The following is a 27,667-nucleotide window of genomic DNA, read 5'->3' as shown; positions in this document are numbered from 1 at the left end:
TTATTATATTTAAACTACAGATGTTTTTTCTAGCTAAGATGTAGTAAAATTTTACAGAGAAATATTCGACAAGAATGTTGCTAAGAGACTGCTCTGAATAATGAATATACTTAAGCCTGTGGTTAAAATTCTTTATTACTTATCCCCCTAACTTTATGTATGGAATCTGTTTGGACTGTTCACCTCTAGGCTTATCGGGAGCAGGAAAGACCACAGTAAGCATGGCTTTGGAGGAGTACTTGGTTTGCCATGGTATTCCATGCTACACTTTGGATGGTGACAACATTCGTCAAGGTCTCAATAAAAATCTTGGCTTTAGTCCTGAAGACAGAGAAGAGAATGTTCGACGCATCGCAGAAGTTGCTAAGCTGTTTGCAGATGCTGGCTTAGTATGCATCACAAGTTTTATATCACCTTATACTCAGGTATGTGGCTTTTGCGCCATTGCTGTTCTAATTAAATGTATTGAGAATATGGTGTCAGGCAATGTGAATAATTTAAACACTGACATGTACTTTGAGGCTAAGTCCAAATTAAAACAATTAACCTACAACATTTTTGTGCCGCAACTTCCTGAGTAAATTCATTTTTGAAAAGCTTGCTATAACCCACACACCCACCGCCCCCCTCAAAAGTATAATCAAAGTTGTTGAACAAGTCAATGGCCAAATTATTTCAAGTTTGACTTTTCAGTTCAAAAATCCTATAATAAATACTCAACATGTATCAAACGCCAGGGAGAATCTTAGGTTTCTTAACATGTGTCCTGTCGTGGCTTCTTTGCTCACAATCCTTGAGTTTCATCTTTCATCACACTCTTTCTTATTTTAGAGACCATAGAGCACTAATTCACTTTTTTGTATTTCTCTGAAAAAAATCACATTGTTTCTCACCACGAGAATTTTGTTTCCCTCTGCCTCGAAGGCCCTCTTCTCCTTCCTCTTAGCCTCCCCTCAGCATCAGTTGACACCTGTTCATGCTCTGAGACTCAGGTTGGGTATTTCTGCCTCCTGAGTCTCTCAGGCTTTGTTGGGTACCTGTCTTTGGTGCCTTGTTATTGTACCATAGCACATTGTTTTATTATAAATACCAGTTCTTTGGTTGGTGGTGCTGATAGCAGCAGTAATAATAATAATGATGATAATAATAGCAGCTAACGTTGATTGAACACTTACTGTGTACTGGTAACGGTTTTAAAGTGCTTTTATGTGAATTAGCTCACTTAGTTCTCATCACCCAGTGAGGAGGATGGAGGTGAGGAAACAGAGGTGTCAATCACCCCACCTCACACAGTCTACGTGGCAGAGCAAGGATTTGCACCCAGACAGTGTCAGTGGAACCTGTGCTCTTGCCCACTGTGCTCTGCTGTCTCTAAACCCCACTGGCTCTGTGAAGGCTGGGACTACATCTGATTTATCTTTATAATCTTGATGCCAAGCCTAGATCCTGGAAGGCAGTAGATATTTAGTGTTTGTTAAATGATAGCATAGCCCTTAGGAAGCCCAGATATGAAAGAACAGGTGAGTTAGTGTAGTAGTTAAACACAGCGGCTTTGAAGCCAGAAACAAGAGACTGAAATCTCGGCTCTGCCAGTTACTGTTAGGACCTTGGCTGATTTGCTTAACCTTCCAAGCTCAGATAATACCTACCTCGTAGGGTTGCTCTGAGGATTAGGTAAATCATGCATTCACAGCTTTCAGCATAGTGCCTGATGTGTAATAAATACTCAGTAAGTGTAGTAAATAATAGTGCAATTCTAGCACTGTATCATAAATCTGGATGGTTATTGAGACTTTTTTTAAAACAAAAACTAAATTTGAGCTGTAAGGGTTATAGATAAGTGTGAGACTGCGTGTTAATCATACAGGTTCACTCATGGCAGGAGTCCTAAAAGGTTCTTTGAGGACTAGGTACTTTTCATTTTCCTGAAACACTGGGATTGGTGTCAGTATGTCAGTTTAAGGTATCCTGAATAATGAAGTGTATGAGAGAATGAGAGTTGTTAGAGTTCCTGAATTCTAGAATATAAACAGTTTTCATAGTAATATAGTTACAGTGATTTTCTTGCACTTTCTGGGAAGCTCTGCAACTCTTGGTAAAAGAGAAAGTAACACCTAATTTGGAGAGCGAGCAGCTGAGACCTGGGTATCGAAAAGTATACGCTGATCTGTTTTTTTGGCTCCCTTGTTTCCATAACACGGAGCAACACTTTTCTTGATCTCACCCCCAAAAGCACTAAGAATGAAAATGAGGTTCGGACTGTGCTTAGGTCATGTCAAAATTCATGATAGGGTTTCCCTGGTGGCGCTGTGGTTGAGAGTCTGCCTGCCGATGCAGGGGACACAGGTTCGTGCCCCGGTCTGGGAAGATCCCACATGCCGCGGAGTGGCTGGGCCTGTGAGCCATGGCCGCTGAGCCTGCGCGTCCGGAGCCTGTGCTCCGCAACGGGAGAGGCCGCAACAGTGAGAGGCCTGCGTACCGCAAAAAAAAAAAAAAAAAAAAAAAAAAAAATTCATGATAATATTTGGACCAAATCATATATTATAGGATATGTGTATTCTCTGTCACCACTAACCTTGGGCATCTTGGTTGTAAAAATAAACCTGATAGTTCTTATCCTTGAGGAGTCAGTAGGTAGTGGGAGCATAGAGATGCGAACAGTTGCAGTATCGTGAGGCAAGTGATTAGGTACATGTATATAAAGGTGCTGTGGAAGATTCACAGAGGAAGTGCTGCTTGAAATGCGTCATGAAAGATGAGTCAGTTTTCTCGCAGGAGAAAACTGTTGCACAGAGGAGATGCTACAGGATTTGCAAAAGCATGGAAATGTGAGGGACTTAGGCCTTTGGGGAACTGTAGGTTGTTTTGGCTGCTCTGCCGGATGAACGTGAGGGGAGATGAAGCTCGAGTGATTTGCAGAGGTCTGACGGTGAACTCCGGACTGCTCGGGGCTTTGCCCCACAGAGGGTCGAGAGTTTGAGATTGCACTGGGGAATAGTGTCTCTGGTGCCTTTGTATTTTAGTGAGGTCACCCTTAAGGCCTGGAATGGGAAGGGTCTGGAGGTAGGAGACTAGTCAGGAGGCTTTTGGAGTGAATTGAGGTATCGGCCATGGGAATAGAAAAGATGGGGCACATTTGAGGGCTCTTGAGCCTGTAGCATCAGTAGAACGTGGTGCCCGGGTTGATTGCTGAATTTGGGGGTGAACATGATGGATGGTGCTTTCAGAAGAGAAGATGGTATGATTGAGTTAGAAAATATAGGGTAGGAAGGGAGAAGATGACTGTTTGATTTTAGCTGGGTTAGGTTTGAAATGCTGGTGGCGTATCTAGGTGAAGATGACCACTGGGTCATTGGGAAATTGGTTCTGGAGCTCAGGAATGTTGTGTAGAATTGAGATAAAGATTTGGGAATCAGGGGCTTCCCTGGTGGTGCAGTGGTTAAAGAATCCGCCTGCCAGTGCAGAGGACACGGGTTCGAGCCCTGGTCGGGGAAGATCCCACATGCCATGGAGCAACTAAGCCCATGCACCACAACTACTGAGCCTGTGCTGTAGAACCTGCAAGCCACAACTACTGAGCCCATGTGCCACAACTGCTGAAGCCTGTGCACCTAGAGCCCATGCTCCGCAACAAGAGAAGCCACCACAATGACAAGCCCGCACACCGCAACGAAGAGTAGCCCTCGCTCGCCCCAACTAGAGAAAGCCCATGCACAGCAACAAAGACCCAGTGCAGCCAAAAATAAATTTAAAAAAAAAAATTGGGGAATCATTAACTTTATTGTTGAAACCTTGATGAAGTTGAGTGTACAAAAGAGTATATAGAATGAGAAGCGAGTCACAGATGGAAACTTGGGGAACACCTTCATTTAAAAGGACAGTTGGAATAGTAGGATCACGACTTAATCACTCTGCCAGATACTAAGGCTATAAAGCTACTGAAATTATTTCAGTATATTGGGATGAGATCTGTGACAGAGGTATATGGTGGGTACTCTGAGAACCCAGCAGAAGTGAGGCCTCAGTCAGCCTGGACATGAGGGTAGGCTTCCTGGAGGACTTAGCATGGAGCTGTGCTGTGAGGGGACACATTGCTGTAGCCAGAGGAGAGAGGTGGAGTGTTTTTGGCAGGGGGGATGGCAAAGGCATTAGGCCCAAACAGCCTGGTAGACCAGGCAGGTGTTAATTATCAATAGAACATCAGGTGCAAGACTGAGAATGGTGGGGCCAGGTGGAGAAGGCCTGACGATTCACACTGAGAAGCTTGGGTTTTACCCTGATGGTGCTGGGCAGTCTCTGAAGAGTTTAGTGATGTGGTTGAATTTGCATCCTCTGTCATCCTGGGGACAGTGTAGAGTGTGGCTTTGAGCAGGTCAAAGCTGGAAGCCAGCAGACGTATTAAAAGGGTGTTGTCCAGGCAGGAAAAATGAGGTTGAACCAGGAGCTAGGGAAGAAGTGCAGACTGGGTTAGTGTAATGTCTAGAGGTAAAATCTGAAGGACTTTGTGACAAAATGCAGGGGGTGGGACGGCAAAGGGAAGAAACCAGAACAACTCTGGGGATTCTGGGTGAGTAGTGTCGTCATCCCTTGATTTGGGCAGTATAGGTGGGAATGCAAGCTTGGGAGAAAAGAGAGTGGGTTCAGTTTTGGACGTGTTAAGTTTGAGGTACCTGGGAGATCTCCAGGTGGGTGTATTTTGGAGGAAGTTGGAAAGGTGTGTTTAATTTCGGGAGAGGTCAGAGTTCAGGCTTGAGTGTTGGTTTATATGCTGTAGTTTACACAGTGAAAGCAGTTGAGAAAAGTGCTCAGGGACTGTGCAGTGTGAGCAGTGGTCTCCTGGTAGAATGTGGGCCACACCAGTGCCGCAGGGGAGCCTGCATAGGAACGACCGGGGAGTAGCATGACTGCAGTACACAGGGTTAGTAGTATGAAATGTGGCAGAATGGCTTGGAAAGTGCCAGGATTGAGGGAATTTTTGTATGATTTGTTAGCTCATCTCTTTTTAATGGAAGAGAGTGACTTTTACTTGTTTGTTGCCAGTGGAGAAGGGGGAGGTTGAAAATTCCAGATGCAGCAGCAATAATGGATTGAGCAAGGTTCATTAGCAGGAAGGGGATTTTTTTTTCTTATGTACAATTTTTAAAAGTTACTTTCCATTTACAGTTATTACAAAATATTGGCTCTACTCGCCATGTTGTACGCTACATCCTTTAGCTCATCTTACACCTAATAGTTTGTACCTCTGACTCCCCACCCCTATGTTGCCCCTTCCCCCTCTCCTACTGGTAACCACTAGTTTGTTCTCCATCTCTGTGAGTCTGCTTCTTTTTTGTTATATTCACTAGTTTGTTGTATTTTTTTAAAATTTATTTATTTATTATTTTTGGCTGCATTGGGTCTTCATGGCTGCGCGTGGGCTTTCTCTAGTTGCAGCGAGCAGGGGCTACTCTTCGTTGCTGTGTGCGGGCTTCTCATTGCAGAGGCTTCTCTTGTTGCAGAGCACAGGCTCTAGGCTCGCGGGCTCTAGAGCGCAGGCTCAGTAGTAGTGGCTCACAGGCTTAGTTGCTCCACGGCATGTGGGATCATCCCGGACCAGGGCTCGAACACGTGTCCCCTACATTGGCAGGCGGATTCTTAACCACTGCACCACCAGGGAAGTCCTGTTGTATTTGTTTAGATTCCACATACACGTGATATCATACAGTATTTGTCTTTCTCTGTCAAACTTATTTCACTTAGTATAATGCCCTCCAAGCCCATCCGTGTTACTACAAATGGCAAAAATCTCATTCTTTTTTATGGCTGAATAGTATTCCATTGCAGAGTAGGGGATTTTGAATCCGTGAAGGGAGGAGCGGCAGGAGGGAAGGAGATAAAGGTGGGGGATATAGGTAAATTATATGGCAGAGGGGAGATTGAGAGCGTTCGTGTCTGGGGATTTCCTTTTCTTTTCTTTCTTTCTTTTTTTTGGCCATGCTACACGGCATGTGGGATCTTAGTTCCCCGACCAGGGATTGAACCCACGCCCCCTGCATTGGAAGCACGGAGTCCTAACGACTGGACGGTCAGGGAAGTCCCCGGGGATTTTCTTTTTGAAATGAGAAGTGTGGCCATCTGATAAGAGTGGAAGTAGGCATGGGTTGAGGGGCCGTAAGAAAGGTGGTAAATGATAACATGAGCCATGTGGGGGGATAGGATGGAGGAAGGTGTAGGGGCTAGCTTTGAAAATGGTGGCGCTGCCTTGTCTATAGAATATGAACGTGGAGCCTGCATTTGAGAACAGGAAGATGAGTGAATCCTCAAGGGAGAACTTGGTTTCAGTTAAGACCAGAAAGAAGAAGAGTTTCACTTACAAAGGAAGCAGTGTTCCAGAGAGAGTTGAGGCCGAGCAGTGAAGGTGTTAGCAGAGTTGGGGGTTAGGAGCCATGCAGAAAAGTGAAGTTTTGGGAATGCTAGAGGTGTGTAGCGGCTGCAGGGGTTTGTATTTGGCAAGTGAATAAACTAACCTCGGGGTTCTGAATGGATCCCTTGTGAAGTTACTTTCACGCTAGCTCAGGCTGAGGTGGAGCCTGTTGTTAAGAGAGAGGCCTGATGACTGACATCTGCATTTAAGCTGGGCTTTGGCTCAGCTTCCTCATAAAATTTAGGTGAAAGTTTTAATGGGGCATCCATTGTTCTCCCTCCTGGAACTTGCCAGTATCTCAGAATAGCAGGCCTTTTGAGGATACGGGGAGGGGGAAGGGTACACTGGGACGTAGTGAGAGAGTGGCATGGACATATATACACTACCAAACGTAAAATAGCTAGCTAGTGGGAAGCAGCCGCATAGCACAGGGAGATCAGCTTGGTGCTTTGTGACCCCCTAGAGGGGTGGGATAGGGAGGGTGGGAGGGAGACGCAAGAGGGAGGGGATATGGGAACGTATGTATATGTATAACTGATTCACTTTGTTATAAAGCAGAAACTAACACACCATTGTAAAGCAATTAGACTCCAATAAAGATGTTAAAAAAATAAATTAAAAAAAATCCTTAATGAAGAATGGGTGTGTTAATCTAATAATTTCTTGGGTTTATTTTTTTCAGTTTGTATTTTCAAAATATAAATTAAACTTTGTCTGTTTTCCACTAACACAGCTGAAAAGCACTTTTACTTGTCCTTGACATTAATACAGTACCCTTGATTCACATGAGCACTCTTCATTACGTTTCTGTATGTGCCTTTTTTCTAAGGATCGCAACAATGCAAGGCAAATTCATGAGGGTGCAAGTTTACCCTTTTTTGAAGTGTTTGTTGATGCTCCCCTGCATGTTTGTGAACAGAGGGATGTCAAAGGACTCTACAAAAAAGCACGGGCTGGAGAAATTAAAGGTAAGTAATATTTTTTTCCCAGTTTGTCTTTCCTTAGATGTTTCATCTTACCATATCTGAGACTGGTAATCTTTTCTAAGAGATGGAAGTTTTCAAACAACTTGGAGCTACTTGAGAAGAGAAAGCAGGTCTTGTTACACTGTTGTATCTCTCAGGCCTACCAGTAGTACCTGGCACTGTGTACGCTCAGTATCATCGATCAGGTTGAAATCCTACTCACAAGGCAGTTTTAGAGGATTGAGACTTTGGGAAGCCTATTTGGTATAATTAGGTACCTAGCATTAGATTGGCTATTAGTTGGATAGTTGCTGCCACTTCTGTTCTCTTTGTTCCAGTGAAGATGTAGGACATTCCATAGCTGCTGGGAAAAATGCCTGAATTATAAGCATCTTGAGAACAAAGAAAATGTCTCACTCTTATTTACATCATAGTGCCTGGAATGGTCTGAAATTCATTCTATGTATGATTGTTGCAGTAGATTAAATTAACATATCTGTGATTTTATCAAAGTACATACAGCTTGTATTTTCGATTTTATGGTCTGCTCCCAGAGTTTCAACTATGATGAAAATCTGGACATAGAGAGAGACATTTAGAACCCGTTCTGCTGTCGCCCTTGATACCAGTCATTCTGTTTATCTTTTAGACGTCCTTTGACATTAGCCCTGGTCTATTACCGGTATTATTATTAACAGTAACAGAGGGCAGTAGGTTCAGCATTGTTTGGGATCAATTCATGCCCCTAACTTTTGTTTGCCTTCCCAGCAGGGAGTGTGATAGCCTCCGACTCCAGGAGCTCCCAGGAGCTCAAGGAAGTATAGATTTTAGCACCAGCTTCTGGCCCTAGAAAGGAGAAGGTGGAACAGGAAGGAAAATGCTTGTTATGCTGGGCTCTTCTGTTTGGACCTGGGAGCCCATTAGCAGTTGGGGCAAGTTCCACGGGCCGTGGTGAATCTGGTTCCTTGGGCAGGGCTCGTATCCAGTCTTGCCATCATGGAGACTCAAGTTTCACCCATTAAGCCTGTACTTTCTTGACTCAGTGAGAATAGGCTGCCTGACCTGAATAATATATGACAACAGGAGGGAAAACAGTTTATCCATTTAATTTCTAGGTCACCCTCTCTCTGTTGACGGCCAGTGTGCACTTCTGCAAAGAGAAGCAGAACAGTGTGTCCAGGATCTTGAAGTCTGAATCTTTTACTTATTTTAATTGTAGTTGCTTTTGTTGTTTTTGTAAGGATGGATTGGTGAGGGAGGTAGATTTGTTTGCTCAGCTGGAGTAAGCACCCTGTGAGCCAGGACAACATCTTTACCATTTTTGTATTTTTAGAATTTAGCACAGAGCGTGGCCCAAAGCATAATACTTGGTACACACACACAGTAAATGCTTCTCGAATGGATTAGAAGGTGGAGTGGAAATTGGATGTTCAACACTTTGATCAATGCTTTCTATTTGCAAGGTTTATATCTGGTGCTGGGGATGCAAAGATGAATAATAAGACTGAATCCAAAATACCTTGAGTCACTTACAGTTTGCATTCTGTATCTGGGAATGTGCTTGTATTAGTTCAGTTTTCTATGTTTTACTTGTTTACCAGGTGTTTCGTAACTCCTTTGAATAGACATTGTTAAAATGTTCTTAGGTTAATGTATACTTGTGTGCATGTGTGTACACACGTTTATTTATTTTAGGTTTGCCATGGTTCTAGAGTTCCTGACTGGACAGTTTTCAAAATCATTTACTCATTGTAAGAATGGTGCTTAAAAAGTTTCCTACCAATGCTATTTCAGAGCCTTGATGGTAAACATTTCAGGGACAGGTGAGATTGCATACATTCAGCAGACTTCAGGCTTTTATAGGCCTTTATATGACATTTACTAAACTGTAAATATATGCCTGTGTCAGCTACTCTTAAATACCTAGATTATTTTCATGAGTAACGCTCAAGTAGTTATTATTTACTTAAATATAAACGTTTTTCTCACAGTATACATTTACTGTAATCACTTATGGGCTAAATTAACTAGGAAGAGACTTCCTGGGCTTTTAAAATGTTAAACCAAGTCTTCTAACACAATGATCCTCAAAGCTTTGCTGCACATAAGCATTATCTGGTGGGACTTAAAAAATCTAGTGCCAAGGCTGTACCGCAGACCATTGAAATCAGAATCTCTTAAGGGTGGGACCCAGTGATTCCACCGTGTAGCCACATTTGAGAATCAGAGCTTAAGAACTAGTGTTTTAACCAGGTTTGTTTTTTCCCCACGTATTTTACTGTGACTCACCACTAATACCGTCGGGAATATTGGTAATGCAAAAATTTCTTCTTGGGTTCAGAACTTCATGTGATACTTAAATATGTGAAATATGAAATATGAAATAGAAAAAAAAATGAAATAGGCTATAGACTTGTAGTGTTTATTTTAAAGCTTTTTAGTAATGATTTTAAGTTCATGTTGACCATTCTAACCCAAGAATGACTTGGCATTCCAAGGCAGACAGATCTCGAATGACTTAGGTATGGAATAATATGAAAGATAGGAATAGCATATCTTCAGCTCAGCCAGCCCATTCTGTGGTTAACATCATGTGTTCTTTCTCTTCTAGGCAGTTACACGGTAGCACATGTACAGATAGGGAAAATCTAAATAGTGGTTAATATCTAAATGGGTTACATTTGATTGTGGAACATTTTTGGTGATATAACAGGATTCCTTACTTATGTTCTGCTTAAGCTAATAGTAGTTAATCTGTCTTGCCTGAACACTTCATGTGATGGCAGAAGAACCCTGCAGAGCTTCAATTCAGCTGTAGATAATCCTGGTGAATATAATGGACAGATTGACTTGGCGTTGGTTTTTGCACTGAGAGCGAAAAAAATCTTGTCGAGTTTGGTTTTCTGCCCAGGGTTTCGGCACTATATCCTGTGTTCCCGTGGAGAAATGGGATGCTCTGGATTACTTGGTATTCATTCCTGTTTTCTTCACAGGCAATGTAGGCATTTACTTAACAGAAAAAAGGAAGGGTGATAGAAATATCATCAATCTTCATTATTGGAAGATTCCAGATTTGCAAGTGTGCCTACTCACTAAAATTTGTTACCCCACATCCATATACCCACAGTACTTTGGCTGTCACTTGTAGACACACACAGAGCAGCAGAATTTTAGTCACCCGGAATATACATTCCCAGCTGAAGTTGAACAAAGCTTTTGTGTATCAGCTCTCATACTGTAAAGAAGTGTCCTTTTCTGTTTTGTTTTTTTGGTACGCAGGCCTCTCACTGTTGTGGCCTCTCCCGTTGCGGAGCACATGCTCCGGACGCGCAGGCTCAGCGGCCATGGCTTATGGGCCCAGCCGCTCCGTGGCATGTGGGATCTTCCCGGACCGGGGCATGAACCCATGTCCCCTGCATGGGCAGGCGGACTCTCAACAACTGCGCCACGAGGGAAGCCCAAGAAGTGTCCTTTTGATGGCCTGTTTAGTGCCATGTGTTTTACTTTTTTATTTTTTCTTTTTGTTGGTGATTTTGCTGTTTAAAATGACCCCCTGGCACAATGCTGAAGTACTGTCCAGTGTTCCCAAGGGCAGGAAGACTGACCTGCCTTGTGGAGAAAATACATGTGTTAGATAAGCTTTGTTCAGACATGAGTTCTGGTGCTGTTGGCCATGAGTTCGGTGTTAATGAATCAGCACTATATATGAAATAAGGTGTCTTTAAGCAGAAACACTCATAAAACAAATATATTAATTGGTTGACAAAAATTTGGTGACTAGAGGCCCACAGGAAACCAAACCCACATTTCTCCTAGAAGCAGTGGTTCAGTATTCACTAATTTTGTGTGTGTGGCAACTTATTGAAGAGAACTACTGCGAATAAGAAGGATCGACTGTTTGTGTTCAAAGAAGAAACAAAAGTTTAATTAGAAATCTTCTCCCAGGGAAGAAGTTTCAATATTATAACCCCGTAACTTAGAAGGGACAGCATAAATATGAACTTCAGCATAGCAGAGACTTGCACTGAGGAAACAAACCTATTTTAATTTCCACTCCCTCTATTATCTTTTACCTTTTATAGGTTTCACTGGGATTGATTCTGAATATGAAAAACCAGAGGCCCCGGAACTGGTGCTGAAAACAGACTCCTGTGATGTAAATGACTGTGTCCAGCAGGTTGTGGAACTTCTACAGGAACGGGTAAGAGGAGGTCCAAGAGGGAATCCCTAGAGAATAATTATATCCATCTCATAACATTCCCCCTCCAAAAAAAGGGTGGTGGTAATATGGAGTAACATTTGTATTTTATATTCTTTTTTTTCTTCCAATTTTATTGAGATATAATTGACATACAGCATTGTATAAGTTTACAGTGTACAGCATAATGATTTGACTTATGTACATCACGAAATGATAATCACAGTAAGTTTAGTGAACATCCATCATCTCACATAGGTACAGAATTTAAGAAATAGAAAAAAATTTTTTTTGTGTGTGATAAGAACTCTTAGGATTTACTTTCTTAGAAACTTTCATATATGACATACAGCAGTGTTAATTATATTTATAATGTTGTACCTTACATCCCTAGTACTTATTTACCTTATAACTGGAAGATTGTACCTTTTGACTGCCTTCATCCAGTTCCCTCTCCCCCCACCCCCTGCCTCTGGTAACTACAAATCTGATCTCTTTTTTTGTGAGTTTGTTTGTATGTTCATTTGTTTTTGAAGTATAATTTATAATACTGTGTTAGTTTCTGTTACACAACATACTGATGTTTTATATACATTTCAAAATGATTACCATAATAAGTCTAGTTACATTGCCACAAAGATACTACTTAGTTATTAACTGTATTTCCCACACTGTATATTTCATACTCATGACTCATTTATTTTGCAACTATAAGGTTGTACCTCTTAATCACCCTCACCTATTTCTTTCTTCCTCCCCCAGTCCCCTCTCTTCTGGTAATCTTTTTGCTCTCTATCAATAACTCTGTTTCTGTTTTGTTAAGTTTGTTCATTTGTTTTGTTCTTTAGATTCCACATAAAAGTGAAATCACACAATATTTGTCTTTCTCTGTCTGACTTATTTCACTTAGTATAGTATCCTGTGGGTCCATCCATATTGTCATAAATGGCAAGATTTCATTCTCTTTTATGGCTGAGTAATATTTCATTATATACATATACCACAACTTTATCCATTCATCTATTGATGGGTACTTGGGTTGCATCCATTTCTTGGCTGTTGTAAATAATGCTGCATAGGGGTGTGTATAGCTTTTCTAATTAGTGTTTTCTAATACCTAGGAGAGGTATTGCTGGATCATATGATAGTTCTATTTGTAATTTTTTGAGGAATCTCCATACTGTTTTCCATAGTGGCTGCACCAATTTATATTTCCACCAATAGTGTATGAGGGTTCACTTTTCCACACATCGTGGACGATACTTGTTATTTGTTGTGTTTTTGTTGATAGCCATTCTGACAGGTGTGAGGTGTTATCTCTATAGTGGTTTTGATTTGTATTTCCCTGATCATTAGTGATGTTGAGCATCTTTTCATGTGCTTGTTCACCAATTGCGTCTTCTTTAGAAAAACAGATCCTCAGATCCTCTGCTCATTTTTTAATCAGATTGTTTGGTTTTTGTTTTTTTTTTTGCGGTACGCAGGCCTCTCACTGCTGTGGCCTCTCCCATTGTCGAGCACAGGCTCTGGACGTGCAGGCTCAGCAGCCATGGCTCACGGGCCTAGCCGCTCCGCGGCATGTGGGATCCTCCCTGACCGGGGCATGAACCCGTGTCCCCTGCATCGGCAGGCAGACTCTCAACCACTGTGCCACCAGGGAAGCCCTGTTTGGTTTTTTTGATCTTGGTTGTGTGAGTTCTTTGTATATTTTGGATATAAACCCCTTACCAGCTATATCATTTGCGAATATCTTCTCCCATTCAGTAGGTGGCCTTTTTGTTTTGTTGATAGTTTCCTTTGCTGTGCAAAAGCTTTTTAGTTTGATGTAGTCCCATTTGTTTACTTTTGCATTTGTTTCCCTTGCCTGAGGAGACATAGCCAAAAAAAAAATACTATTAAGACCAAAGAGCATACTGCCCATGTTTTCTTGTAGAAGTTTTATGGTTTCAGGCCTTACATTTAAGTCTTTAACCCATTTTGAATTTATTTTTGTGTATGGCGTGAGAAAGTAGTCCCAGTGTGATTCTTTTTTTAAAATAATTATTTTTTCACCCACACACACACCCACACACAGACACACACACGATGTATTTTATTTTTACAAGAGATAGACTGACACCAAGCATTGTAAATGGATGACCACAACAAAAGCAACAATGAATGTAATTACCAAACACGAAACACACTCATACTATGTCATAATATTGACATTCAGTCCAGTAATCCTCCACTGTAACAGCTCCTTTACTTTGCAGTGAAAATTGATTTGTATATTTTTTGCCTCTGAGTCCTTGTGGGATTTTTTTTTTTTAATTCAGACAGAAAGTCACAAAAATTATAATCATCCTCATCAGTTCACTCAGTCCCATGTAATTAATTTTTTTTTCATGTTGATCTTTTGTTAGCACTTTTATGAGTTCATCAGTTTTCCATTAGAGTTCTGAAAATGCTTATTCATTCAGTTCAGCAGTATAGTCAGTTACCAGAAACCTGTACTTGTCAGAGTCTTTTCCATGAATTCCTTGAAGATGAAACCCTTTTATAGGAACATTTTTGCAAAAGCCTCAGAGTACACCCAGAACTGTCTGTGAATGACAAAAGACTTAAGAATGACCATGGTTAAAGATTTGATGAAAGTTCATAATAATGCAAGTGACAAGGAAATTTAGTTATTTCTGAGATATACATTTTAAAGTAATAACTAGAATTATGACTTATAACATTATACCAGAACATATAAGATTTTTAGAAATTTCATGTAATGTCTGAAACATTTATATTAACATATTTCCATACAAATAACCCAATGAAAGTTTAGTATTAGTTGTTTTGTTTGTTTTTTTATACTGCAGGTTCTTATTAATCATCAATTTTATACACATCAGTGTATACATGTCAATCCCAATCGCCCAATTCAGCACACCACCATCCCCACCCCAATGCAGTTTTCCCCCATTGGTGTCCATATGTCTGTTCTCTATATCTGTATCTCAACTTCTGCCCTGCTCATCTGTACCATTTTTCTAGGTTCCACCTACATGCGTTAATATATGATATTTGTTTTGCTCTTCCTGACTTACTTCACTCTGTATGACAGTCTGTAGGTCCATCCACATCTCAACAAATGACTCAATTTCGTTCCTTTTTATGTCTGAGTAATATTCCATTGTATATATATACACCACAACTTTTTTATCCATTCGTCTGTCATTGGGCATATAGGTTGCTTCCATGACCTGGCTATTGTAAATAGTGCTGCCATGAACATTGGGGTGCATGTGTCTTTTTGTAATATGGTTTTCTCTGGGTATATGCCCAGTAGTGGGATGCTGGATCATATGGTAAATCTGTTTTTAGTTTTTTAAGGAACCTCCCTACTGTTCTCCATAGTGGCCGTATCAGTTTACATTCCCATCAATAGTGCAAGAGGTTTCCCTTTTCTCTGCACCCTCTCCAGCATTCGTTGTTTGTACATTTTCTGATGATGCTCATTCTAACTGGTGTGAGGTGATACCTCATTGTAGGTTTTTTTTTTTTTTTGTGGTACGCGGGACTCTCACTGTTGTGGCCTCTCCCGCTGCGGAGCACAGGCTCCAGACGCGCAGGCTCAGCGGCCATGGTTCATGGGCCTAGCCGCACCATGGCATGTGGGATCTTCCTGGACCAGGGCACGAACCCATGTCCCCTGCATCGGCAGGTGGACTCCCAACCACTGCGCCACCAGGGAAGCCCCTCATTGTAGTTTTGATTTGCATTTCTCTAATAATTAGTGATGTTGAGCAGCTTTTCATGTGCTTCTTTGCCATCTGTATGTCTTCTTTGGAGAAATGTCTATTTAGGTCTTCTGCCCATTTTTGGATTGGGTTGTTTGTTTCTTTAATATTGAGCTGCATGAGCTGTTTATATATTTTGGAGATTAATCCTTTGTCCGTTGATTCGTTTGCAAATATTTTCTCCCATTCTGAGGGTTGTCTTTTCGTCTTGTTTATGGTTTCCTTTGCTGTGCAAAAGCTTTGAAGTTTCATTAGGTCCCATTTGTTTATTTTTGTTTTTATTTCCATTACTCTAGGAGGTGGATCAAAAAAGATCTTCCTGTAATTTATGTCAAAGAGTGTTCTTGCTATGTTTTCCTCTAAGAGTTTTATAGTGTCTGGTCTTACATTTAGGTCTCGAATCCATTTTGACTTTATTTTTGTGTATGGTGTTAGGGAGTGTTCTAATTTCATTCTTTTACATGTAGCTGTCCAGTTTTCCCAGCACTACTTACTGAACAGACTGTCTTTTCTCCATTGTATATCTTTGCCTCCTTTGTCATAGATTAGTTGACCATAGGTGTGTGGGTTTATCTCTGGGCTTTCTATCTTGTTCCATTGATCTATGTTTCTGTTTTTGTGCCAGTACCATATTGTCTTGATTACTGTAGCTTTGTAGTATAGTCTGTAGAAGTCAGGGAGTCTGATTCCTCCAGCTCCGTTTTTTTCCCTCAAGACTGCTTTGGCTATTCGGGGTCTTCTGTGTCTCCATACAAATTTTAAGATGATTTGTTCTAGTTCCATAAAAAATGCCATTGGTAATTAGATAGGGATTGCATTGAATCTGTAGATTGCTTTGGGTAGTACAGTCATTTTCACAATACTGATTCTTCCAATCCAGTAACATGGTATATCTCTCCATCTGTTGGTATCATCTTTAATTTCTTTCATCAGTGTCTTATAGTTTTCTGCATACAGATCTTTTGTCTCCCTAGGTAGGTTTATTCCTAGGTATTTTATTCTTTTTGTTGCAATGGTAAATGGGAGTGTTCTCATAATTTCTCCTTCAGATTTTTCATCATTAGTGTATAGGACTGCAAGAGATTTCTGTGCATTTTGTATCCTGCAAGTTTACCAAATTCATTGATTAGCTCTAGTAGTTTTCTGGTGGCATATATAGGATTCTCTATGTATAGTAACATGTCATCTGCAAACAGTGACAGTTTTACTTATTCTTTTCCAATTTGTATTCCTTTTATTTCTTTTTCTTCTCTGATTGCTGTGGCTAGGACTTCCAAAACTGTGTTGAATAATAGTGGTGAGAGTGTACATCCTTGTCTCATTCCTGATCTTAGAGGAAATGCTTTCAGTTTTTCACCATTGAGAATGATGTTTGCTGTGGGTTTGTCATATATGGCCTTTATTATGTTGAGGTAGCTTCCCTGTATGCCCACTTTCTGGAGAGTTTTTATCATAAATGGGTGTTGAATTTTGTCAGAACGTTTTCTGCATCTATTGAGATGATCATGTGGTTTTTATTCTTCAGTTTGTTAATATGGTGTATCACATTGATTGATTTGCATATATTGAAGAATCCTTGCATCCCTGGGATAATTCCCACTTGATCATGGTGTATGATCCTTTTAATGTGTTGTTGGATTCTGTTTGCTAGTATTTTGTTGAGGATTTTTGCATCTATGTTCATCAGTGATATTGGCCTGTATTTTTCTTTGTTTGTGACATCCTTGTCTGCTTTTGGTATCAGGGTGATGGTGGCCTTGTAGAATGAGTTTGGGAGTGTTCCTCCCTCTGCAACTTTTTGGAAGAGTTTGAGAAGGATGGGTGTTAGCTCTTCTCTAAATGTTTGATAGAATTCACCTGTGAAGCCATCTGGTCCTGGACTTTTGTTTGCTGGAAGATTTTTTTTTTTTGGTACGTGGGCCTCTCACTCTTGTGGCCTCTCCCGTTGCAGAGCACAGGCTCCAGATGCGCAGGCTCAGTGGCCATGGCTCACGGGCCTAGCTGCTCCGCGGCATGTGGGATCTTCCTGAACCGGGGCACGATCCTGTGTCCGCTGCATCGGCAGGCAGACTCTCAACCACTGCGCCACCAGGGAAGCCCTGTTGGAAGATTTTTAATCACAGTCTCAATTTCATTACTTGTGATTGGTCTGTTCATATTTTCTGTTTCTTCCTGGTTCAGTCTTGGAAGGTTATCCCTTTCTAAGAATTTGTCCATTTCTTCCAGGTTGTCCATTTTATTGGCATAGAGTTGCTTGTAGTAGTCTCTTAGGATGCTTTGTATTTCTGTGGTGTCTGTTGTAACTTCTCCTTTTTCATTTCTAATTTTATTGATTTGAGTCCTCTCCCTCTTTTTCTTGATGATTTTGGCTAATGGTTTATCAATTTTGTTTGTCTTCTCAAAGAACCAGCTTTTAGTTTTATTGAACTTTGCTATTGTTTTCTTTGTTTCTATTTCATTTATTTCTGCTCTGATCTTTATGATTTCTTTCCTTCTGCTAACTTTGAGTTTTGTTTGTTCTTCTTTCTCTAGTTGCTTTAGGTGTAATGTTAGATTGTTTACTTGAGATTTTTCTTGTTTCTTGAGGTAGGCTTGTATAGCTATAAACTTCCCTCTTAGAACTGCTTTTGCTGCATCCCATAGGTTTTGGATCGTTGTGTTTTCATTGTCATTTGTCTCTAGGTATTTTTTGATTTCCTCTTTGATTTCTTTAGTGATCTCTTGGTTAGTTAGTAACGTATTGTTTAGCCTCCATGTCTTTGTGTTTTTTACATTTTTTTCCCTGTAATTCATTTCTAATCTCATAGCGTTGTGGTCCAAAAAGATGCTTGATATGATTCCAATTTTCTTAAATTTACTGAGGCTTGATTTGTGACCCAAGATGTGATATATCCTGGAGAATAATCCATGCGCACTTGAGAAGAAAATGTAATCTGCTGTTTTTGGATGGAATGTCCTATAAATATCAGTTAAATCTATCTGGTCTGTTGTGTCATTTAAAGCTTATGTTTACTTATTTATTTTCATTTTGGATGATCTGTCCATTGGTGTAAGTGAGGTGTTAAAGTCCCTCACTATTATTGTGTTACTGTCGATTTCCTCTTTTATAGCTGTTAGCAGTTGCCTTATGTATTGAGGTGTTCCTATGTTGGGTGCACATATATTTATAATTGTTATATCTTCTTCTTGGATTGATCCCTTGATCATTATGTAGTGTCCTTCCTTGTCTCTTGTAACATTCTTTATTTTAAAGTCTGTTTTATTTTATATGAGTATTGCTACTCCAGCTTTCTTTTGATTTCCATTTGCATCAAATATCTTTTTTCATCCCCTCACTTTCAGTCTGTATGTGTCCCTAGGTCTGAAGTGGGTTTCTTGTAGACAGCATATATATGGGTCTTGTTTTTGTATGCATTCATCAAGCCTGTGTCTTTTGGTTTGAGCATTTAATCCATTCATGTTTAAGGTAATTATCGATATGTATGTTCCTATGACCATTTTCTTAATTGTTTTGGGTTTGTTTTTGTAGGTTGTTTTATTCTCTTGTGTTTCCCACTTAGAGAAGTTCCTTTAGCATTTGTTTTAGAGCTGGTGTAGTGGTGCTGAATTCTCTTAGCTTTAGCTTGTCTGTAAAGCTTTTGATTTCTCCATCGAATCTGAACGAGATCCTTGCTGGGTAGCGTAATCTTGGTTGTAGGTTCTTCCCTTTCATCACTTTAAGTATATCATGCCACTCCCTTCTGGCTTGTAGAGTTTCTGCTGAGAAATCAGCTGTTAACCTTATGGGAGTTCCTTGTGTATTATTTGTCTTTTTTCCCTTGCTGCTTTCAATAATTTTCTTTAATTTTTGCCCATTTGATTACTGTGTGTCTCGGCGTGTTTCTCCTTGGGTTTATCCTGTATGGGACTCTCTGCGCTTCCTGGACTTGAGTGGCTATTTTTCCCATGTTAGGGAAGTTTTCGACTATAATCTCTTCAAATATTTTCTCGGGTCCTTTCTCTCTCTGTTCTCCTTCTGGAACCCCTATAATGCGAATGTTGTTGTGTTTAACCTTGTCCCAGAGGTCTCTTAGGCTGTCTTCATTTCTTTTTATTCTTTTTTCTTTAGTCTGTTCTGCAGCAGTGAATTCCACCATTCTGTCTTCCAGGTCACTTATCCGTTCTTCTGCCTCAGTTATTCTGCTATTGATTCCTTCTGGTGTAGTTTTTATTTCAGTTATTGTATTGTTCATCTCTGTTTGTTTGTTCTTTAATTCTTCTAGTTCTTCGTTAAACATTTATTGCATCTTCTTGATCTTTGCTTCCATTCTTTTTCCGAGGTCCTGGATCATCACTATCATTATTCTGAATTCTTTTTCTGGAAGGTTCCCTCTCTCCACTTCATTTAGTTGTTTTTCTGGGGTTTTATCTTGTTCCTTCATCTGGTATATAGCCCTCTGCCTTTTCATCTTGTCTGTCTTTCTGTGAATGTGGTTTTTGTTCCACAGGCTGCAGGATTGTAGTTCTTCTTGCTTCTGCTCCCGTTTAATTCTTTTGCAAGTAGCTGTCCACTTTTCCCAAAATCATTTATTGAAGAGGCTGTCTTTTTCCCCATTGTATATTCTTGGCTCCTTTGTCATTGATTAATTGCCCATATAAGTGTGGGTTCATTTCTGGGCTCTCTGTTCTGTTCCTTTGATCTATGTCTGTTTTTGTACTAGTACCATACTGTTTTGATGACAGTAGCTTTATAGTGTAGTTTGAAATCAGGGAGCATGATAACTCCAGCTTTGTTCTTCTTTCTCAAGATTGTTTTGGTTGTTTGGGGTCTTTTGTGTTTCCATACAAATTTTACAATTATTTTTTCCAGTTCTGTAAAAAATGCCATTAGTATTTTGTTAGGAATTGAAGTGAATCTGTAGATTGCCTTGGGTAGTGTGGTCATTTTAACAATATTAATTCTAGTCCATGACCAAGGTATATCTTTGCATGTTCGTGTCATCTTCAGTTTCTTTCATCAGTGTCTTATAGTTTTCTGAGAAGAAGTCTTTTACTTCCTTAGTTAGATTTATTCCTATTTTATTCTTTTTGATGTGATCGTAAATGGAATTATCTTCTTAATTTCTCTTTCTTATAGCTCATTTTTACTGTATAGAAATGCAACAGATTTCTATATATTAATTTTGTGTCCTCCACCTTTACGAGATTCGTTGATTAGCTATAGTAGTTTTTGGTAGTGTCTTGAGAATTTTCTGTGTAAAGTGTCATGTTATCTGCAGTGACAGTGTTACTTCTTCCTTTCCAGTTTGGTTGCCTTTTATATATTTTTCTTGTCTGATTGCTGTGACTAAGACTTCCATTACTATGTTGAATAAAAATGGTGAGAGTAGACAACTTTGTCTTGTTCCTGATCTTAGAGGAAATGCTTTAACCATTGAGTATGCTGTTAGCTGTGGGCTTATCATATATGGCCTTTATCATATTGAGGTGTGTTCTCTCTATAACCACTTTGTTGAGAGTTTTTACCGTAACTGGATGTTGAACTTTGTCAGAAGCTTTTTCTGCCTCTATCCAGATGATCATATAATTTTTATTGTTCATCTTGGTAATGTGGCATATCACATCGATTGATTTGTGGATATCGAACCATCCTTGCATCCTGGGATTAATCCCACTTGATCAAGGTTTATGATCCTTTTAATGTGTTGTTGAATACATTAAGTGCTGAATACGTGCATTTTAAATTCTTTATAGCACTGACGGTTTTCTGTGCATGTGTGTCACTGTGTTAGGTGCTGTGGGGGGCACCATATATGTATCACATGTGAAATATTCCAGTCAGTCTAAACCACAGGAGGCTTGAGAGACAAACAATCTTTTATTTTACCTGTAATTTTAACACACAAATGCCTTATAGAGGAAATTCAGCCTTGGTTATTCAGCTCTACAACTTGGCATCAGTATATTTTTAAGTTGAGTTACATAATGTATTTAACTTTTCCTAAACATTTAGAGAGTCCAGATTTCCCCTGTGATAACTTGATGACATCTTATGGTTGAATTTTAGGTAGGTGAAGGTTCCAGGACATAACGACCTTTGTCTCGTTCCTGAACATATGGAAACGTAAAGAGGTTTGATGTTATCAGGCCCGCTAGGTGCGTGATTCTCTGAGTTTAGTTTAATCTCAGTTTTTAGAAGTTATTTTTCTTCCCTTCTCTGCTCCTTTCTCCATACTTCCCCTTTCCTAGTGGAGGGTCACAGTTCATTTAGCTGAAGAGGATACGGCCTTCATGTGGGCGTCAGTAGTTCCTTTCTCCCCAGTCATGGGGTTCCTGCCTTTGCTGTTCAGTGCTGCACAGGAACTCCTGATAATGGTGGTACACAGTCGGCGTTGTATCATTGCTCCTCATTCTGTCCAAACTGTGGCTTGTGATTTCTCAACCCACTGTTGACTTTTAAAATCCTATTACCATAAAACTCTTTCATCTAGTATTTCTTACTGGATATACTAGGCATTCAACTTTTAAATAAAAATTACCTATATCTGAATATGCTATGAATGTTTACCCTTTGAATTTTTCCATATTATAAAATGTTTACCAGATGATTAGTCTGGGACTTGCTTTCCTAATTTATTTCCCTTACATAAGCATTTTACCTGAATAGATAGAAATAAAATGAATTGCTAACTGCCCTGCTCTGATGTTTTTCTTCATATGTATTGGTGTACTCTCTGCAGGTCAATGAGACCTAATCCCAGAAGGTTTCGTACTTCATCTTTCTGCCCTTCTTCATTTTTCTGTTGGTTAACCAACTTCTGAGCTCTTGAGCTAGTCCTATTGCTCTGCTTCTGGCTTCCCTCTCATCCCTTCATTATTCATTCTTTCATTATCCATCATCAATCTGTTAAAAGCCCGCTACTGTAGTTAGTCACATTCTAGGGCACTGGCACTACAGAGCTTAACCAGCTGTGTTTCTGTCCTTGAGGAATTTACATTGTAGGTGATAGAAATTAGAGTATATAACTCCTAGAAAGTGTCCTAGAAACCATAGTTTCAATGTATACATAGCATACTGGGAGGCACAGATGACTGAGTTTGGAAAGGCTTTATATCAGATCTTTCTCATCTGTTTGTTCATTTTAAAAAGATGTTTGGGGGAGGGCATAGGATACATTTTAAAAAATTTTATTGAAGTATAGTTGATTTACAATGTTGTGTTTAATTTCTGCTGTGCAGCAAAGTGACTCAGTTATATATATATATGTTCTTTTTCATATTCTTTTCCATTATGGTTTATCACAGGATATTGAATATAGTTCCCTGTGCTATACAATAGGACCTTGTTATTTATCCATCCTATATATAATAGTTTGCATTTGCTAATCCCAAACTCCCAGTCCTTTCCTCCCCCACTCCCCTCCCCCTTGGCAACCACAAGTCTGTTCTCTATATCTGTAAATCTGTTTTTGTTTCGTAGATATGTTCATTTGTGTCGTATTTTAGATTCCACATATAAGTGATCTAAGGTGGTATTTGTCTTTCTCTTTCGGACTTAACTTTGTTTAGTATGATAATCTCTAGGTCCGTCCATGTTGCTGCAAATGGCATTATTTCATTCCTTTTTATGGCTGAGTAATATTCCATTGTATGTATATACCATATCTTGTTTATCCATTCATCTGCCGATGGACATTTAGGTTGTTTCCATGTCTTGGCTATTCTGAATAGTGGTGCTATGAACATAGGGGTGCATGTATCTTTTGAATTACAGTTTTGTCTGGGTGTACGCCCAGGAGTGGGATTGCTGGATCATATGGCAACTCTATTTTTAGTTTTTGGAGGAACCTCTATACTATTTTCCATAGTGGTTGCACCAGTTTACATTCCCACCAACAGCATAAGAGGGTTCCTTTTCCTCCACACCCTCTCCAGCGTTTTATTATTTGTAGACTTTTTAATAAAGGGCATTCCATCTGGTGTGAGGTGGTACCTCACTGTAGTTTTGATTTGTATTTTTCTAATAATTAGTGATGATGAACATCTTTTCATGTGTTTGTTGGGCAGAGTTCTGGGTTGACAGGTGTTTTTCTTTTAGTACTTTAAAGATGTTGTTCCATGGTCCTCTTGTTTGCATTGTTTCTGATGAAAGTCTGATGTGATTCTTTTCTTTTTCCCCCCTCTCTTTATAATGTTTCTTTTTTTTCCTGCCTAAATTCAACATTTGCTCTTAATCTTTTTGGTTTTCAGCAGTTTTAGTATGAAGTTTATAGGTCTTTCAGTATATTTAGGTCGATTTCTCTCAGTTCAGAGTTCTTTTACTTTCTTGGGTTGGTAGTTTATTCTTTTATTGGTTTTTGAAAACTCTTGACCATTATGTCTTCAAATATTTCTTTTGTCCTATTCTCTCTCCTCCTTCTGGGACTCCAGTTACGCATATGTTAGACAATATAATATTTTCCCGCAGCCTAAAGATGCTCTGTTCTTTCACCCTTTTTTGTCTTAACTTTTCAGCTTTATTAATTTCTATTCACTTATTTTCAAGGTTACTGATTCCTTAGCTGTATCCAATATATTGATTTGCCCATAGGAGGAATTTTTAAACTCTGATTATTAAAAAATTCTATCATCATTTGGTTATCTTTTTTGTTTTTAGTATAGTGTACATCTCTCTGTTGAAATCCTTTATCTTTTTAGGCATGCTGTCCGCTTTTGCACTAGATCTTTTAACATAGTAATTTTAATTATTTTAAAGTCCTGCCTGATGGTTCTAACCTCTGGGTCATTTCTGGATCTTGCTGTATTTCTTAACAGTGGGTGTTTTTTCTTGCTCTTTTTGATGTGTCCTAATTTTTTATTGAATGCTGGGTGTTGTGTCTGGAAGAACAGTAGAGATTGAGGTAAGTGGTATTTATGCTTTGGGCATTTATGCTTCTTTTGTCACACTGTTAGTGTAGTGAGTTGAGTTAGTTTAATAAGTAGTTCAGCTGGGTTAGGGTTTCCTTATTCTATAGTTATTCTTCATGAAGCACCCGCTTCACATTTCTCCAGGGGTGAACTGTTTTCCTTGTGCTTAGTGTGGGATCTGGCCTGCTGGAGGGTTTTCCCCAGTGTTTCTGCTCCGTCCTCAGCTTTTAGCATTCCCTGTATGCCTGTACCACAGAAGGGGTCCCCTTCCAGGCTCTTGCTCCTCTCTCACAGCAGTAAACTACTCTTGCTTATTACTTAGTGCTAAGCTCATGGTGGAGGAGCAGTGGTGGTTTTCAGTTCTGCTGGTCCAGATTCAGCTTTAAGCAGGACCTCTGCTTCTGGATCTTGGATTGGGTCTTCCTCAGTGTTGCTTCCCCTCTCTACGTGGTAGCCAGCCTCTCTTTGAACCTGGGAGGTCTTGGAGGGTGAGTTTTCTGCTCCTCACGTGCAGATCCCTGGTTTGTATCGGTTCAGGATCCTGGGCCAAGAGAGTTTCTTCCACCTCCTTTTGGCAGACCATACTTGCTTCTACCCCTCCCCCAAAACAGCAGACCCTGGGAGGCTAGGGGTCGGGTGGGGAGCGGTTTCCTGCCCTCCCCCATCAGCCTAAGGCTTTTGTCTTGGATGAGACAGTGCTGCAGGGAGTGGGCAGAGCTTTGTGCTGCGCGCCACCGAGGGAGCGCGCTCTGGTCTCCAGACCTGCTCTTCACGTTCCTTCTGCATACCTCCCGTAGGCCTGCTTGTGAGTGAGCGCAGAGCTCCTCACGTCTGGGTTCCCAGGGATACTCACCTATCACACTAGTCCACACTCAGCCTTGAAGAATTTTCAAAACTTTAAAGCTGTTTTCTTCTTCCTGCTTTTCTTGCAGCCATCTCTTCCTCCCAGGCTTTACTAAAGGGAGATAATTCACGTGTCTTGACTTTTCTTGGTGGGACTTGTCACTCTTTGGAAGCAGCTCATGTTACTGCTTTAGGACCTCAGCTCTGTGATGGGCTCAAGAAAGTTTGATTTTATAGATTAGCTGGCCTTTCTGCTTGTTAGGTGTGGTCTATTGTGTAATCTCTGTTTCGTTTTCAGTGAATTGTCTATCCTTACTCTACTTTTACTCTGTTGGGGTTGTTTATAGTTTTCTTATAAATTTGTATGAAATCAATAAATATTAATTCTATGCCATTTTCATTGAAACTATGTTTTCAGTATTTTTCCTTTAGATTGTAGTTTTGCTTGCATTTTTTATATGTTGAACCTATCTTTTTTTTTAACTTGAGATTTGTCATATCAATGTTAGAAAGTTATACTTAGTTCTATTTTCTTTTTTATTTTTCTACTTTTGGCCACGCCATGCGGCTTGCAGGATCTTAGTTCCCTGACCAGGGATCAAACCCTGGCCCATGGCAGTGAAAGTGCAGAGTCCCAACCACTGGACTGCCAGGGAATTCCCGATAGTTCTATTTTCTGTTAGTTTGGATTGTCTGTTTTTTATATCTAATTACTGATTCTTAAGTGCTTTACAAAACTTCAGAAAAATACACATAGATATTCTCATAAAATTTTAGGGGGCTCATGCATCTCAGAAGCCATTTTATGGGCTATAGATAATTCCAGATAGTTCAGACACTTAAGGGATTATTAAACTTAGAGAGTGATGGCTACCCTCCTTCCATTCTTTCCTTCCTTCAATTCCTGAATACTTCTTTGGGGCCCTACTCAGAGTTGTGTCCTTTGAGTTTGACACTTTTACCTACATAGAGACTTTTTTCTTTCTTTCTTTCTTTCTTTTTTTGCAGTGGGAAGATGATTTGCTGTTTTTCAAGAAAAATTTATCTTGAGAAAATTTGGCAATTCTTCTGTAAATCTAAAAATATTACAGAGCGTTCTTGTATATCCTTCACGCAGCTTCCTCTTAGGTTAATAACTTACATGATCATAGACCATTTCTCAAAACTGAGAAATTAAGCTTGGTACTTTGTACTAAAGCACAAACTTATTTGGATTTCACAAGCTTTTCCACTATTATCCTTTCCTATCCTTGGATTTAATCCAAGATCCTCACTGTATTTAGACTTAAATTATTTTTAACCATGATTCTGTAAAATGAAAATGCAGGCTCATGTGGTGTCTGTTATGCACAGGACTTTGCCTTTTTTTCCCACCTGTAACGGTAAAAAATTGAGTGTTGACTGCCACTGTACAATTGGTCACCCCACCTCCAGTCCTGTCTGCCTTTTATTCCATTTTATATTGTTGGCAGAATCATCTTTCTAAAGTGTAGTCTAATCCCTTCCGTTTTTTACTCTAAAATATATATTGATTTTTTCCCCCATTGTTTATAGATTTAAGGTAATTTGTGTTCAAGCTTCTCCATAGTTTGGTTCCAAGCTGATTTTTAAAAAATTATTGTCCTTATGCCTTTCACCACAGTGTTTACTTTTTTTCTTTTTTTGATGCCATTGCTTGCCTTAGTCTCTGTGGCCTTAATGCCTTGCTCCCAATTTGTTTGTTCCTAATTAATGATTATACCTATTATTCTTCCTTTTATACAGATATTAGTCTCTCTTATTCTTGCTAGACAATCTGATAATTGGACAGTTTCACTCAAGGTTTTGAAAGAGAGGGATAGATAAACTAACATCTAGTGAATACTTATTGTAAGGGACATGTATGTGGGGCTTTGTGTCTTTTAAAATATTTGCTTTGATTGTTAGAATCTCAGGGGAAATGGTCTTCTGTCCTACTTTAGCTTCTAACCACCTCTCCCTTGAATTACTTTGGTGGTTTCCTACTTGGTCTTTGCACTGAGTACTTTGTGTATGTTGTCTAATTTTATTCACAGAGTAAACCTATGAAGTATTTCAGAGATATTAACTAACTTGTTCATGAACTTATTAGACTCCATACCTAGGATTCCAGGTACATGAATTCCTAGAATTCATTTTCATATGCCTCTGGCTTTTACTTTCAAGAGTGTTCTTATTACAACTCAAGTATAATATAATTAAATTTACAGCCAGAAAGGTATTCTGGTTATATTAGTTTAAGACAGGGAAATTTTCTTTTGAAAATTACTCATTTTTATTCTAAAGCTGGGTGGTGACAAAAGAATAAATGTAAATGCCTCCTTAATGCAATTGCTTTTTTGGGAACCACCTTCTTTTGGGGAAAAGATTTCAGTTGTGTGCTTTCCTAAGTAAATGACTTCACTTCCCATTGAAAGTATGTATTTCTGTTTGTACTGGTTGATCCTGTGAGTTAATTTAACAAATACCTAGTGCCATACATGCTAGGCACTGTTGTAAACCACTGTGGATGTGGCAGTGAATTAGACAGTACAGATTCCTGCCCCATGGACCTTAATTTTTGGTCCTTGCTACCATTATT

General features: G+C 39.6%; 1 protein-coding gene across 6 annotated transcripts in view; it reads left to right on the top strand.

The window, feature by feature from the left end:
* PAPSS1 (3'-phosphoadenosine 5'-phosphosulfate synthase 1) overlaps positions 1-27,667 on the top strand; it is a 109,415-nt gene that overhangs the window by 18,204 nt on the left and 63,544 nt on the right. For all 6 annotated transcript variants that reach the window (XM_027103453.1, XM_027103455.1, XM_027103456.1 and 3 more), the window contains 3 exons: positions 190-425; positions 7,233-7,371; positions 11,451-11,569. In XM_027103453.1, coding sequence (XP_026959254.1) covers positions 190-425; positions 7,233-7,371; positions 11,451-11,569 — 494 coding nt within the window. The remainder of the gene's footprint in view (positions 1-189; positions 426-7,232; positions 7,372-11,450; positions 11,570-27,667) is intronic.

The sequence above is a fragment of the Aethalodelphis obliquidens genome, unplaced genomic scaffold (genome assembly GCF_003676395.1).
Source record: "Aethalodelphis obliquidens isolate GAN/ISIS:26980383/991018 unplaced genomic scaffold, ASM367639v1 scaffold6, whole genome shotgun sequence".
NCBI lineage: Eukaryota > Metazoa > Chordata > Mammalia > Artiodactyla > Delphinidae > Aethalodelphis > Aethalodelphis obliquidens.
The sequence above is the reverse complement of the archived record's forward strand: the minus strand, read 5'-3'. Positions and strand labels throughout refer to the sequence as shown.